Source organism: Baudoinia panamericana, assembly GCF_000338955.1.
Source record: "Baudoinia panamericana UAMH 10762 unplaced genomic scaffold BAUCOscaffold_16, whole genome shotgun sequence".
Classification (NCBI taxonomy): Eukaryota; Fungi; Ascomycota; class Dothideomycetes; order Mycosphaerellales; family Teratosphaeriaceae; genus Baudoinia; species Baudoinia panamericana.
In genome coordinates, this window is record NW_006911272.1 from 224951 (window position 1) to 238537 (window position 13587).

The following is a 13587-nucleotide window of genomic DNA, read 5'->3' on the forward strand; positions in this document are numbered from 1 at the left end:
CCTACATCCGTGGGGCTGGACAAAGATTCTAGGACACCAAGCCCGACTACACAGCACCGACTTGTGGCATATTGCTCGATCGCGTATGAAAGAGAGTCTGCACGGTCACATGATCAGCACGATGAAGACCCTGCGAGTTGCATGCACGGATCACTAAATTGCGCACGGATGCAATGATTCTTTGCAGGGTCTAGTTGTTCGTGCCTTAGAGACTTGGTGCGTTAGAAATTGGTGCCTTAGATCCCCGATTGGCGGATTGCTGCATGTGGGTGGATGCGTATGCTACTGTTCGCGCGCAAAGGGTTGCAATAGCGAGCATGCGGCAGGCGTCAAAGTTTTGAGCTGCGACGACTACAGCAGATATGGCTTCGATGTCACACGATGAAGAGGTTCGCGGGCTCAAGAGGAAGGTGGAGGAGATTGCCAAGTCCGACCCGCAGGATGCGCTTGAGCAAGGCCGAAGAGTGGCCGCATACGCTAATAGCTTGTTTCTGGCCACTGCCTACCACCTCGGCCGACACGTCCAAGATGCCCACGGCCGCGTCGATGCCGCTGGTGGCAAGAGCGCCGCTAATGGAAAGGCGCTCCGACAGTGCGCACCCCATCTGCATGCTGCACAGCGTGCGGCGAAAGTCCACCACGACAAAGAGGAGAATCGCAAGAAGACAGGCCTTCACGGTCTGGCGCCGCAGCAGGAGCAATGGACGCTAAGTTTGCAAACGCAGGAGAAGCTCGCAGAAGTGGTCCGTGATCATGGAGAGGAGCAGACACGCCGCTTGCTCGCCAGGGCGCTGTACGAGAGGTACCGGAGAACCGTCGGCCGTGCCGCCACCACCGGTCGCGCCGTCGTCACCATCAAGGATCAAGGTGTCAAGAAGGAGGACATCGACAGAGTCGCGCTCAGCACATGGGCGCTCCCGACTCCGGAGCCGGGCGATGTTTCGGCAATCGTTCAGCAAGATGAAGGACGGCTACCTTTCATCAGAAGCGGATCGGTCGCTACTTCGAACGTGCCTGTGGCCCCACTGCCTACCGGAGGTGGACAGGATGCAAATGGCTCCAGCACACCACCTCGCCTGGAATGCAAAGCGAGTGATTTGTACGAAAGAACCGAGGATACTGTATGCCGCCTCTGGGCAAGTAACGGTACTCTTACACGACAAGGGTACATGCTGGTCACGGTAGCTGACCTTCCTTGCGATAACCTTGCGGTGGACTTGTCTATCAGTATCGAAAAGGACCAAATCGTTCAGACTGCTGTGCGGTTCCAGAAGCGAAACACCTCACACCCCCTTGAAGCCAAGCTTAGCAATGTACCAGATGTGGCCGCGCCTGTGCCTGACCATCTGCCCGCTTTGTGGCATGTATCCAAGGATGTCGGTGACGACCCGCTAGAGTGGATGACGAAGCTCTTGAATGCTCCGCCGATGGACACACTTCACTACCTGATTTTAGACGCCGCGGAACACGATTCTGCCCCACCTTGGTACAACGTTATACTACACCCCGGCACTGCATTAAACACCCTGACAAAGCTACCCGGCATCAACACGAGCCTGAAATATCTCTGCTACGACAAGGGCGCCGCCGCTGGGCTCCACATCGAGGACAACAACCTTGGCTCCCTCAACCTTATTGTCGCAGGTGCTCCGAAGGTATGGCTGATCGTCCCACCAGACCAACAGGACGTACTAGAGCAGGCTCTTCTGCGGAAATGGAGGCTCAAGAGCGAGCAATGCTCGCAATTCGTTCGGCACAAGGGCGTACTGCTTTCGCCCGCTTTCCTGCAGAAGTACAACGTCAACTTTCAGATCGTCGAACAGCAGGCAGGACAGCTCATTTATACCGCACCTAATACCTACCACCAAGTGATTAACCGTGGACCGAACATCGCCGTGGCGATCAACTGCACGGCTCCTGAAGTGATTTCAGCTACTACTCCGACGACTCCGATGACAGATTCTATGATGATTTCCATGACGACTTCAACGACGACTTCAACGACGACTCCGTCATCAATGACGACTCCGACATCAATGACGACTCCGACAATGACAGCAACGACGGATTCGTTAACAGCTCCATTCGAGACTCCTCCAACGACTTCATCTAGAGCTCTATCTGTAGCTCCCTCTACAGCTTCATCTATAGCTCAATCCACGGCTCCGTCCACGGCTCCATCCACAGCTCCATCTACGGCTTCTCCCACGCCATCAATAACCACCCTTAGAACAACTTCTTTGACGCCTGCCATGCCCACATACAAGTGGTGTACCAAGAAGTGTAGGCTCAAGGGGGTAACGCCATTGGCGGAAGAAGACTTCATCAATACTATGCAGGCTTCATAAGCATCAACAATGCCGACTTCTGCTTGACGTGCAGCAGATTGTTAGCAGCGACACCGCTGGGCACATCTCCTGGGAGGCGCGCAGTGTTACCGCATAAGCATTGTTTCTCCAGACTCACAGAGGAAGCACGATAGGTCTCTCATGGGATGGTTAAGTCACTGTTTTGTAGGTGGGTAGCTCATGTTAATGATGGCAGACGCCATGCCGCTTGTTCAAGCTTAGCAGGTACCGTGCATACACCGCTCGCTCAAGCCCACTACAGCAGCGCCACAGTCAACGCCGTTTCCAACCTGTCTGTTGTATATTGACCTACCTCCGGCCTTGCGCTGTTATCGTCGAGCGTAGGCGTGTATTCTGTCGCGAGTCCAGTTCAGCAGACGATCGTAAGCAGTCAGAGATGTTCAACGATCTGAGTCACAACAACCTCCGCCGTCAGGCCTGAACCCCGGTCCAGTATGACCGCTACTCCCCGCCGCTACCCTTGGACTGAAAGACCACGTCAAACCCTCCCAGCGCGGATTGCCAACGCTAAGCATGTTTCGACCGAATACCATCCCATTCGGCATTAAGCGCGACTACCGGACGCTGCGTCAATATATGAGCCACACCCATGCTCAAATCACATAGCTTCGGTTCATACCATGAAGCGCACCCCACCTCTGATACTTATCCGTGTGCATCCACACCACACCTCAAGCCGCTATACCAGCTGCAACATCTGCTCCTGCACCCAGGTCTCCTTCTTCGGCTGAGCGGGCACACGTTGCTGCCACGGTTTATCCTGCAGTGGGCGACGACGGCCACAAGTGGCACTGGGCTCGGCATTCTTTCGCGTTCATTAGCCGCAGGTCGCCTTACGTTCGCCGCTCGTTGGTAAGGGATCACAAGAACACGCTGCTGAACTCTTCTTTGATGAGTGCGGATTGGCGTGCTGCGCTTACCGGGGGAGAGGTCACGAGCGGAGAGCAGATCGAGTAGAGGTAGTGGGGAAGGAAAGTTCATAGTTCCTTAATAGGTGATCGTTTTGGCTCGGATCCACACCAGTGAGCGTCTTACAAGGTACCACACGGCTTATTGCTGCTGCAGACTACCGTGGTGACCAATAAAGCGGTATTGGTGATGGAGAGTAGATAGCAAAACTTGCGGCGCATCAAGCGGGTAATCATCTGGGTCGTAGACGCATCGAATGAGGGTGAAGGGAACGCTGCACGTATGGCCGATACGGCACGAATGTACCATTGCGTGGTCTGGGTGACGGTATTGTACTAGAAGGTGATCTACACTAACTTATGGAGCTGTCGAGCAACAGTCTCTGTTGTACCCGCCATTACGCAGATACGACATGATGTACGTCCTGTACCGCAACTCAGGATTGTGGCATTGGGGTTCCTTGTTGAAGTTCGCACTAAGGCTTATTGGGTGTTATTACACAACCTCCACGTCAAGAAAACAGGTGGCCACGTGGCACCGTTCGTCAAACGCTGCCAAACCTGCTCATGGATGGGGACGGAGAAGAGCAGGCAACGCTATCCGTTGCTGCACCCAACGTTGGACCATGGTTGCTGATGGTTTTTCGATCTGTAGCTGCACCCACTGCTGTACGGTGGCTGCATCCACATTCTGAATCTATCTCATTTGCTCAACACATACACCCTATGCCGAATGAGAACGATGCAAGTTCATCTCGAGCCTGTGGTCAAACGCCGCGACACACGAACGAGAGGGTGGTGACCAGGAGTGCCAGACCTAACATCGCTGCCAGCAGTGATGCCACCACCTCTCGCAGCCTCTACTGCACTTGCGGCCACTCTAGGTGTCGAATCGGAAACGCAGCAACACGTGGTCCAGGACTGTCCGCTGCATTCTCTCCGACCGCGCCGCCACTGGCTTCGCCAGCATCACCGTTGGTCTCAGCCTTGGACTAGCCACTTCCTTGGCCCCCACTTGTCAGCCGGGTGCAACACAGATCAGCGCGGTCAAGCTAGGCCCGGCGCGGCTGGGCTCGTGAGGTTGATTACAGTCTCGACTAGGTAGGCTGCGTAGACCGGCTACTTCGCTACAAACCGGATCCAACATACGAGGGTACCGGTATCGCAGCATTCGGCATAGAGACAATATACCAGAGCTACGTCATTGCGCTCCCGTAGACTTTACACCTGTCTTGAGCGATCTATAGGCGGCCGCGGATGAGATAGAGATGCACCCTATTCCCCAAGCCTGTCACACGAGCGTTCACCATCGCGTTACAGCGAATGGAAGCCCAATCACTCTCCGCACCTTTTCGTGACTCCATCGCTGCGTCTCCTGCGGCCCATCGCCAGACGCTATTGCGCTCCTTTCACACACCATCCATCTAATAACAGTGCCAGCTCGGTTTCCGCCACGTGTCAGCAAAGTCGGTATACATCCGCTGTATTGCCCTACACTCGCGCAGCTAAGTCGAATGCAATTACGCGCTCACTTTGGCGCTCTGAGAGCTCCGTCTTACGGTCAGACAGCCGGACGGATGTCATTGAGCTTTCGATGTTTCAGTACGCGTGCCTGTTGGATATGGGAGAGAGCGTATCGCCTCTGCGAGACCCGACAATTGGACGAACCGAGGGATGGCCGGCTGCGCCTGACAGAGTTCGGTACTACAGCGCTCACTTCGGTATGCCGCGGCGCCATGGAGTTAGGGGTATTCGAAGTTTGCCCTTAAAGATCGGCTACTTCCAGAAGCTTCGTCGCCAACATAAAGTGCGTTCATAGTGTTCGTCTTCGACAGTGGTCTTTCGGCGAACCTGAGGCACGTTGCGACTCGTCTTGGAGCCGTCGTTGTCAGCGACCGGAGCACTGCAACAAATCGCCCGTGACTGTATCACTGTTTACGTGTGGTGTACTTATAGTCTTTCTCATAAAGGTGGTACCCTAGCGAGCCTGCAAGCCGTGGGCGGCTCAGACGGGATATCTTCTGATCACTGTTCGGGAGCTCTGCGGCACTTCGCAAGATATGGGGACGACTGGCTGATGTCGGAGTCGCGTGTTGTCACTGCGCATCGCAAGCTTGATGACGGAAGCATGCAAGCCCAGCTGTTCCTGGCTGCTCAATCTTTAGATCGGACTGGCCGGCCTTCACAATCGTCCCCGTGATAGTGGCGATATACCAGTGGTAGCATCCGTCCTCCGAGCATAGAGTAATCTGTGTCAACCAACAACCAAGGCTGGGTAGACGTACTCCAAGAAGTCCAATAAGGTGGGCAGGACGTGGCGGCCCGTAAGGCAGGAAGAAAGTAAACGGGACACGAAGAAGGAAAGGTTAGGCAAGATGGAGGATATGTATCAGCAGTACGGCTTGTACTGCCTGTGCAAGGTGTTTTGCTGAAGGCCGTTGGGTGAGGTGCCACGTACAAGTAGCGCGTTCCTCAAACCCGAACCACTTGAAGCGTCAAACGTGCTGGACAGTGTCATCATCTGCAGCTACGCCCCCTATTGTGCGCCTTGTCCTGCGGACGGACACCAATGTATTGAGCGTAGCTCGTCGGGGAAGTGTCGATGATCGTCACTCTCGGAGCCATACGAGTACTCATCTAGGATCCGTGCTGTGCATCAGTTGCGCCTTCAGATGCCGTGGACAATCGTAGACTCTGCATGGTGGTCTGCCTTTCCGCCACGGAACAAATAGCGCGGTATGTGGGCTCTTTCAACGTCAAATTGATACTACAATGTGGAGAAAAGGTTACACCGAGATGAACGCACCGACGGGACGTGGGACGTTGAGCGGACCGATAGGCTCATCGGCCCCGTTGTCGGTAGGCAAAGCGGGAGAGTGGATCTGCGTATGGAAGGGTGGCATACAACGCTGGATACTGGTCGCAATGATGTTGTCAATCCCTCGTTCTAACGACGGCCGTAACCTGGAATTGGCTGTTATGCTCGGACCGCAGCATCGACATATGGAATGTGAATCTGATACCGATACGGCCATCCGCCGGCAAAGCTTGCGCAACAGTACACTTCCTTCGGCGGGGAAAACTTGTCAGCTACAACGCCTATTTTGATTTATAGACACGAACAGGTAGTTGTTGTCGATCATCTGGGAGCGGCGTCTGACCACAGCACTGGCCGCTTGTGCACGAGCTATCTGGGAAATAGTTTTTACAACACTCGCCGCCAGCCCACAGTGTTGACCAACGACATCACTTCTAATGATGCCTTTGAGTGTAGCGCATGCGATCTTGATGACTTCTGACACACTTCTCACTCATTGTAGTGCCCGAGACTCACTTACTCACACGCCGGGTGGCTTTACGTGGACTACCACGTGGAAGATTGACTCCCACGACCTCTCTGCGTCTCCTTCTGCGGCGCTTCGAAGCTTTTGATGACGGAGAGGTGAGGGAGGTGTGAGTCGTAGACTTGGGCGTAGGTGGAGCCATTGCAGCAGCAAGAGGCGTGCTCTGACGTGGCGGATGTGGAATCGTCGAGCTAGGGGTTGAACCAATGTCAGGAGGTACGCTTGAAGGGGGCTCGGTGGTGAAAGGTTTGTAATGGCCTGCAGACGGGACTGCCTGGGTTCGAGGTTCGGCGATGACAGCCGCGCGAAGCTCGTGTTCAATCACGGCTTGCCTACTAACGTTGTCAGCACAACTCTACGACATAGTTATGGCGTACATCGTCCTACCTGAAGCGCTCGGGACACTTCTCCTGCAGCATATCGATCGCGATGCGATGCGGTCCACTGACTACGCCAGTAGCGAAGCATGTGGTGACAGAAGCCCACCCGTGCTCAAGACCGGAGGAAGCCAATGTGATTTCGATGACTTGAGCCTCCCAATCCTCTGCATGCGCATCAAGCGACGTGGCATACTCCTCGTCGTCAATTTCTGAAGCTACATTCCAGGTCACATTTTGATTTACCGGCCCGAGCATGTGGTTGGGGTCGTCCTTTAGGTCTGCGCTCATACCGCGGATCGAGCTCGTTAAGCGAGCGTTGTGAGGGAGGCGTAGGAAGAACGAGGCTACCAGGTGGTAAGTAGGTAGAGTTTACTTTGCGCATAAAAGAGATCATCGGTCGCTGGAGCTTCATGGCTGGGGCAAACGGAGCCGCTAGCCGTCTGCGCAGAAACTACGCATCGCAACTACGACCGAATCCAGATACAATGCGCACGTGAAACTAGCTGTGTCAACAACGCGCCACCTATCCGTTTCGTCGGTAATCGGTCAATGATCGTACGGCCAAGGTCTAAGGTGCAAGTCATCCGGTTGAGGTGGGCATACTTCATCATTTCGATGCTAGCTCTGCATCAAAAGAGTGACCCATGTCAATCAAGCCTCCTAGGAACCGTCCCACCTCAGCGAAGATTGTGGATCATCGAGCACATGGTGCTGCCACCCCTCCACAGCGTGTGTACAGAGTCTAAGTCATTGCAGCAACTTCCCGTGGTTGGTGAAACTCCAGCTCAGCGCAGAGGTCTTTTGGAATCAGCGGGGAGCAGCAGCCGGGGTTGATTGAGACATCTGGAGTTCGACGGTGCGGTCTTGCGCATTGAAACGGGCGACGCTCCCATCTATCGAGCCATTACTTGCGTGCTTGTTCCAACATCCTGCTTCTGGAATGCCACCTTTGTCACTGGGAAGTGGCCGCTGAAGAAAGCACCTTCAAAGTAGGTCGGATTGCGACACTCTACCGATACAGAATGGCCCTAGTTTGCTCAAGAATGTTCATCGCGTACGAGATCCGTTTGTTTTTGCACCCGGCACAGGAGAGACTATGAGACATGCAAACACGATCCCGTTAGCAACCGTCGTATCTTGATGTCGGGGTGACCTGGTGGGTTGAGCTGCTTCAGCCAATGATGGCAGGTAGGTGCAAGTAGACAACTATTGCTCTTCTGCCCGCCCGGTCGTAGTCACCTTGCAGTGGGCTGTCCTTTCCACCCTGAACTTACTCCCATGCGACAGAAGTATCGACGGATTTGCCGCATTCCCACATAACCGAAGTGCGGGAGCTTCCGCTTGCAATGTCCACCTCCCGAAGTCCGCCCGATCCTCATTCATGCATAAGGTATAGCCTGACATTGCGTGCGCGGATCTTCACACTTCGTCTAACAAAGTTTCTGCTCTGCAAGCCGTTGTAAACATCCGCGGCAGAAAGGCTCGAGTCCTGGGCCGAATGTTGACGAAGTTCGAGCCGTGACCGCCGCAATGCGCGCATGTCCTCATAGTCCGTACGGCTGATGCGGTCTGAGCTGCAGTCACAATCCTGTTGACATTAGGCTCACGTGCGTCCAGCTGGGTCCATTGTATGACTTCATACACGACTCGTGATGTTAGGGGAAGAGAATACTGTGCCGAAAATGGCTCGTTGACGGGGACCACAAATCACTATGAGCTCTTCTAACAACAAGAACTGTCTGCAGAAGAATGCCGACAACAGGTCTGCGGAGAAGCATGATCAGGAATTTCGGATCCTATGCACCTCCCACAGTATCTGTCACCGCTCTGCTGGCACGAACACTCCTTCGCCTGTGAGATTATGAAGTCAAAGTCGCCGCGGCGCAGCAGCCGACCTGATCAAGTAGCTGACTTCATGACAGAGTGCCGGAATGCCTTATCCACCATTTCCCGTTCCTCTTGTGGATGGCTCAGTCAACGGTCCAGCACCGCCCGATACAGTTTGGCAGTATACACAGGATCTCCTCGGCCATCCTGATGGCTTAATTTGTAATGTATGCAGCGAGCGGTAGTTCGTTAAGCAGCTCGATGATGACGCCGTATGCGAACACCGTCGTAATCTCCTTCGTCATGGTGGCAAGTATAACGGCGGCCTCGCGCGAACTTCTGTTAACGACTATGTAGATCTCAGCGACTCATATCGAAGTCTGTGACTCGCTTACAGACGCGGAGGAGCTACTTGCTTCAGGAGGGGTCAGACCTGCGGGAACAGCGGTCAGTGATGCAGCTATCGCAGTCACCGTCCCTGTGTTTATAAGCGAGTCCGTAGAAGCGTACAACAAGCCGCCAAAGGATGCCGCTTCGTTCCTATCTAGACCGAGTCGCACGGAGCTGGTCAATGAACGTCAGTCGAAGAAGCAGTAATGTACCGTTCGGCGCAATCTTGCTCACACGCACCTTGGATCGTTCAAAGCCTACCGTTCAGGATGCGCTGTCACCGTTTCCAGTAACTACACTCAAAGCCAGTCGCTTGAACGGAATCCTGAGGTGCAGAAGTTCGGTATGGAGACATCCGAGTCAGCCGGCCACATATGACGATAGCATATTGAACGTGGCACAAACATTCACCATGCAGAAGCTGCCAACACCAACGACGGTCCGGACCTGTATACGATGGGCAAGCTTTCGTTCCGTCGAAGCAGCGCGTGCTGCACCGTTGTCACGACTTCAAAAGCATTAGCAGGACCACGATACTGGCGATCAACGTCCGACTTAGCAGCCTGCATTGACCCGGCTGACTTTCTTTGCAGATTGTTACTGGAGTCGGACAAAGGGCCGCCGTTGCGGTCGCGTGCCTTTCCGGGCGCTCCTTCCAGAAGGAGCTGCGGGTTAGCCCGTGTTACGGCAGCGCGACTTCAGTAGGCTGAGCATCTAGCGGCATAGAGCCATAGGAGTTTCAATCGCAACCTCGGATCCAGGACTCAATGATTCGTACAAGCCGGGAGTCCAACCAGCCATCCCACAGGCCACAATCGCCGACATGAACAGTATGCATGACACGTAGGTTGGCGGTTCGCGCGTCTATGCATATTCGCCCTGTACGCTTCACTTCGTGACATTCTGTTGTCTTCAAGCCTTATGCAGCAGCACGCTCATGGGAAGGCGAGTTCTGCTGCTCACATGCAAAAAGAGCATGTCTGCAATCTCCGCCCTGGTTCCCCTTCGACATGCTATTCAGCCGCTCAGTCATCACTTGGCGCAGCTGTGCGCCACTCGCAGAACGCTGAACGAGCTGAAGGGCGCATGACATCCTCCGCTCGCGACGTGAAGCATTACAAAGCAAAGGTTAATACTTGTATTGCCAACTCGACGCAAGCGAAAGACGCGGGTCCGTGTCAAGGGAAAGCTCACGTTAACGCAGAATACCGCCGCAAGGTTCGTAATGAAATGGCGAAAATATATCGTCGCATTCGCGCCGTCTCAAAGAAGAGGACGTTGGCGCTGCCGACGAGGATGCTAACGTCTCTGATCAGCTGACGATTAGACTGGGAGCATCGATCATGCAAGGTCGGCCAGTTCTAAAGGAGTACCTCATCGATACACGATCCGCAGCTTCACGCTCCCGTGAGCGCGTGGTTGCCTCAGGACCGCTAATACAATGGATGGCAGACACAATGAATGGCAGGCACAATGACCGCTTTTGCACGTCAAGTTGTCAACACTGGTGAAGACGTGCTCAGCAACCGCTGCCGACTCTGCGCTCCCAAGAAGACGCTACTGTGGATCGCAAGAACGAATCACCTTTCTTCAAGACTAGGCTTGAGCTGGACGCTGCGGTCAACGGCAAGACACCGGTTTGGTACCTCAGCATGTTCACAATGGACTTGGAGAGATCCGCAAACAATGACAGAGCACCGTGGACCTCACGTTGTCCGTTGCCGTCTCTACAAGAGAAGATAACGGCCTTCGCCAATCGCGACACACTAAGAGGGAATAACACCAACGGATCCGATGGCTGCGTCTCACACATAGTGACCTGTGCAATCAGCGTAGCATTAGATCTCCCCTCGTCTTTGCCTGACAACCCTTCAAAGTCTGAACTCGTCTGCAACTCCTGTGTGCGGATTCATGAGCTTCATTTCATCAAGCATTTTAAAATCACTATCGTTGAGGGAGCGTCTACCCCACATCGCAATACTCGTGTGTTCGCTCATTGACGTGGTCAGCCTAGGCGAAGACGGCACACAGCTGGAGAGGCTTTCGATATTAGCTGCGCTCTTCAGGACAACCTTGTGCTCACAAGCAAGGCGCACCAGTAGCAGTGATGCCACGGAAGAAGGAGCAGCCGTTGAAGCGTGTGATCGTGGGCACTCCGACCTGACAACCCTCAAGACGACACTGTACTAGCAGGCAAGGCGCACCAGTAGTGGTAATGCCGCAGAAGAAGAGAGCAGCCGTTGGGGGTGGTCGTAAGGGTCCCAGCCTGACGACCCTCGAGGCGACATTGTATTCGCAGGCAAGGCACACCAGTAGCAGTTATGCCGCGGAAGAAGAGAGCAGCCGTCAAGGTGGCTGATCGTTCGCATGCCTCTCGGCAATCAAAGACTAGCTGACAGCGTTTTCAGCCTATCAAGCCGCCTGACTCCACCCAGATCGACCAAGAGAGGCAATCCGAGCTGCTTGACTCCGTCATGACAAGACCATGACCATGATATATCGCTTTGCTGTTACCTTAAGCTCCGGCAAGTCCGAGGAGCTGGATGCCCGATACATCTTTAGACCCTATAGTGAGCATTCCGACAGTCGCAGTCCGGCGACCTACCTGCTCGTTCACACCAATCTTCATTTCTCCCAACCCCACCAGCAGCATCGACCGCAACCTCACCGGCATCCTGAAATGCAATATTACCGATGGTACAAAATGCAAGCTGACCGGCATCACCAAGTGCAAGCTCACTGGTGTCAGCAATCGCAATTGTAGCGCCGTCACCAACCCCACGCTTGTAGCTCAGGTGATAGGTGAGGATAGCGAGGCCGACGAGATAGCCACGGCCAGGCGAATTACATGCTCGATCACACCAGTCCCGTCTGCCGCCAGCCATAGGTGCTGTCGTCCGCAACTCGTAGTGTGGATAACGGCTCGGCGCAACGTGATCGATAATCTCATTCTGATAACGCCGCCGTCATGGGCAGTGTGTCTGTAATGGCGCCTCACTTATATATCCACCACTTGACTTCAGGCCCGGTGTGTCACGGGCTCACGAAATGGACTCCGTGCGGGTCTACCCTCGTAGGCCTTTGCTACCTCTGTAGGAACCTTCTAAGTGTTTGTAGATGTAAGACGCTTTGGCAGAAAGGCCATGGCTTCCACAGCCAGATGGTCGAGCCGGCCAAACACAAGCTTCAATGACAAGGGTGTAATAAGACCGAGGATACGCGGGTGGGACGAACATAGCTAAGAAGAATCACTAGAGACAGATGGGACGTAGTGCGCGTTACTGCAAGACCATCTCCAGCACAGCCAATAGTTATTAGTGCAATGAGAGTTGGTCCAGCGTACTTTGAGGGCGTCGCAGACGAAATTGGGGCCTGCGCACCTGTATTGACAGGGTCCGTTATGGAGCTGCAGTCACGCTCTCCTTTGCTCAAGGCGCGGTCACCGACCCCCAAGCCACTCGTTACCCATATCGCTGACTTCACTCAGCTGTCACTGACTTGCCTAGACGCCGCGTACTCGGCATGTTGTAAGCACGTCGTATGTGCTGCTCGGAGCAGGCTGCACCCTGCTGGCACATTCTTCCCACCATTCCAATCATTGTCGACCTGGACAGACCTGATTTGGTACTGCATGGAGCAGTCGGTGTCCGTCCCCAGCAAGAAAGGCTGCGTGCGGCGGAGCTTCTTGACATGACAGGAACGGACTTGTGCGAACAGACGCGCTATCGTGGGCTGGATGGTTGATTTGGCAGAGCATAGCGATCAGCTATCTTGTCATTGATTTGGATGAGGTGAGTGTGGCGGTGGGTGCCGTCGTGGCGCTGGTTCCGAGAGCGGACATCATCTCCGGCAGCGGGCAAAGTGCAGACTCGTGACATGGGCTTCTGAAGCTTCCCTGCTTCCGACACGGCTTCGTATGTGCACCACTTACACACTTGTACTACTGACCCTCCGCGCATCGCTGTCGCTTTGCTGAGGCGGGCGCATGCCGACGGCTCGTGAGGATGGAGGCATAGGCGTAAGAGGCTGAAGGCAGGAACTACGAAGGAGGCCTTCACTGCCTTCACTTGAGGCGAATACCAGAGGGAGGAGGTCTTAATGATGGTATCCGTAATGCGCGAAAATGGCGACTTCGATAGACTACCAGCGGTCATCAAGACTCTTTGTGCAATACCATTTGCTCGTCGGTCACAGGCCGGTGTACTGCTTTCGCGAGCTCTCCAGGCCAGCAACACGCGCTAGGTCTGCTTTCTCCAAGGCTCGAGCGAACGTTGTTCTAGAAGTATTGGTGCGCTCCTCTATCGGCACCGCGGATTACTTAGCCAAATGAAGTGAGACTATGGCACGTTAGCCGTACATTCACTCTCAA

At 54.4% G+C, this 13587-nt stretch overlaps 6 protein-coding genes across 6 annotated transcripts; 4 read left to right on the forward strand and 2 right to left on the reverse strand.

The window, feature by feature from the left end:
• Positions 1-139: 139 nt before the first annotated feature.
• BAUCODRAFT_333110 (uncharacterized protein) lies at positions 140-2681 on the forward strand. The gene has a single exon (XM_007683738.1). It carries the CDS (start codon positions 363-365, stop codon positions 2346-2348), a length of 1986 nt encoding a protein of 661 aa, XP_007681928.1. The 5' UTR covers positions 140-362; the 3' UTR covers positions 2349-2681.
• Positions 2682-3759: 1078 nt separating this feature from the next.
• On the forward strand, positions 3760-4532 carry BAUCODRAFT_333105 (uncharacterized protein). The gene has a single exon (XM_007683739.1). The coding sequence runs from the start codon at positions 3845-3847 to the stop codon at positions 4271-4273; it is 429 nt and encodes a 142-aa protein (XP_007681929.1). The 5' UTR covers positions 3760-3844; the 3' UTR covers positions 4274-4532.
• Positions 4533-6426: 1894 nt separating this feature from the next.
• On the reverse strand, positions 6427-7423 carry BAUCODRAFT_161056 (uncharacterized protein). The gene is made up of 2 exons (XM_007683740.1): positions 7009-7423; positions 6427-6953 (listed from the first exon to the last, which is right to left on the reverse strand). Exons 1-2 carry the CDS (start codon positions 7287-7289, stop codon positions 6608-6610), a joined length of 627 nt encoding a protein of 208 aa, XP_007681930.1. The 5' UTR covers positions 7290-7423; the 3' UTR covers positions 6427-6607.
• A 1630-nt stretch (positions 7424-9053) lies between these two features.
• Positions 9054-9425, forward strand: BAUCODRAFT_127491 (uncharacterized protein; the record flags this gene model as incomplete). The annotated part of the gene is made up of 2 exons (XM_007683741.1): positions 9054-9137; positions 9186-9425. 2 exons carry the CDS (start codon positions 9054-9056, stop codon positions 9423-9425), a joined length of 324 nt encoding a protein of 107 aa, XP_007681931.1.
• A 2308-nt stretch (positions 9426-11733) lies between these two features.
• BAUCODRAFT_571384 (uncharacterized protein) lies at positions 11734-12103 on the reverse strand (the record flags this gene model as incomplete). Its single annotated transcript, XM_007683742.1, has 2 exons — positions 11734-11783; positions 11824-12103. The coding sequence occupies 2 exons, from the start codon at positions 12101-12103 to the stop codon at positions 11734-11736; spliced, it is 330 nt and encodes a 109-aa protein (XP_007681932.1).
• A 412-nt stretch (positions 12104-12515) lies between these two features.
• Positions 12516-12964, forward strand: BAUCODRAFT_39804 (uncharacterized protein; the record flags this gene model as incomplete). The annotated part of the gene is made up of 1 exon (XM_007683638.1): positions 12516-12964. A coding segment is annotated over exon 1 (155 nt), but the record flags the coding sequence as incomplete, so codon positions are not given.
• Between the last annotated feature and the right edge of the window lie 623 nt (positions 12965-13587).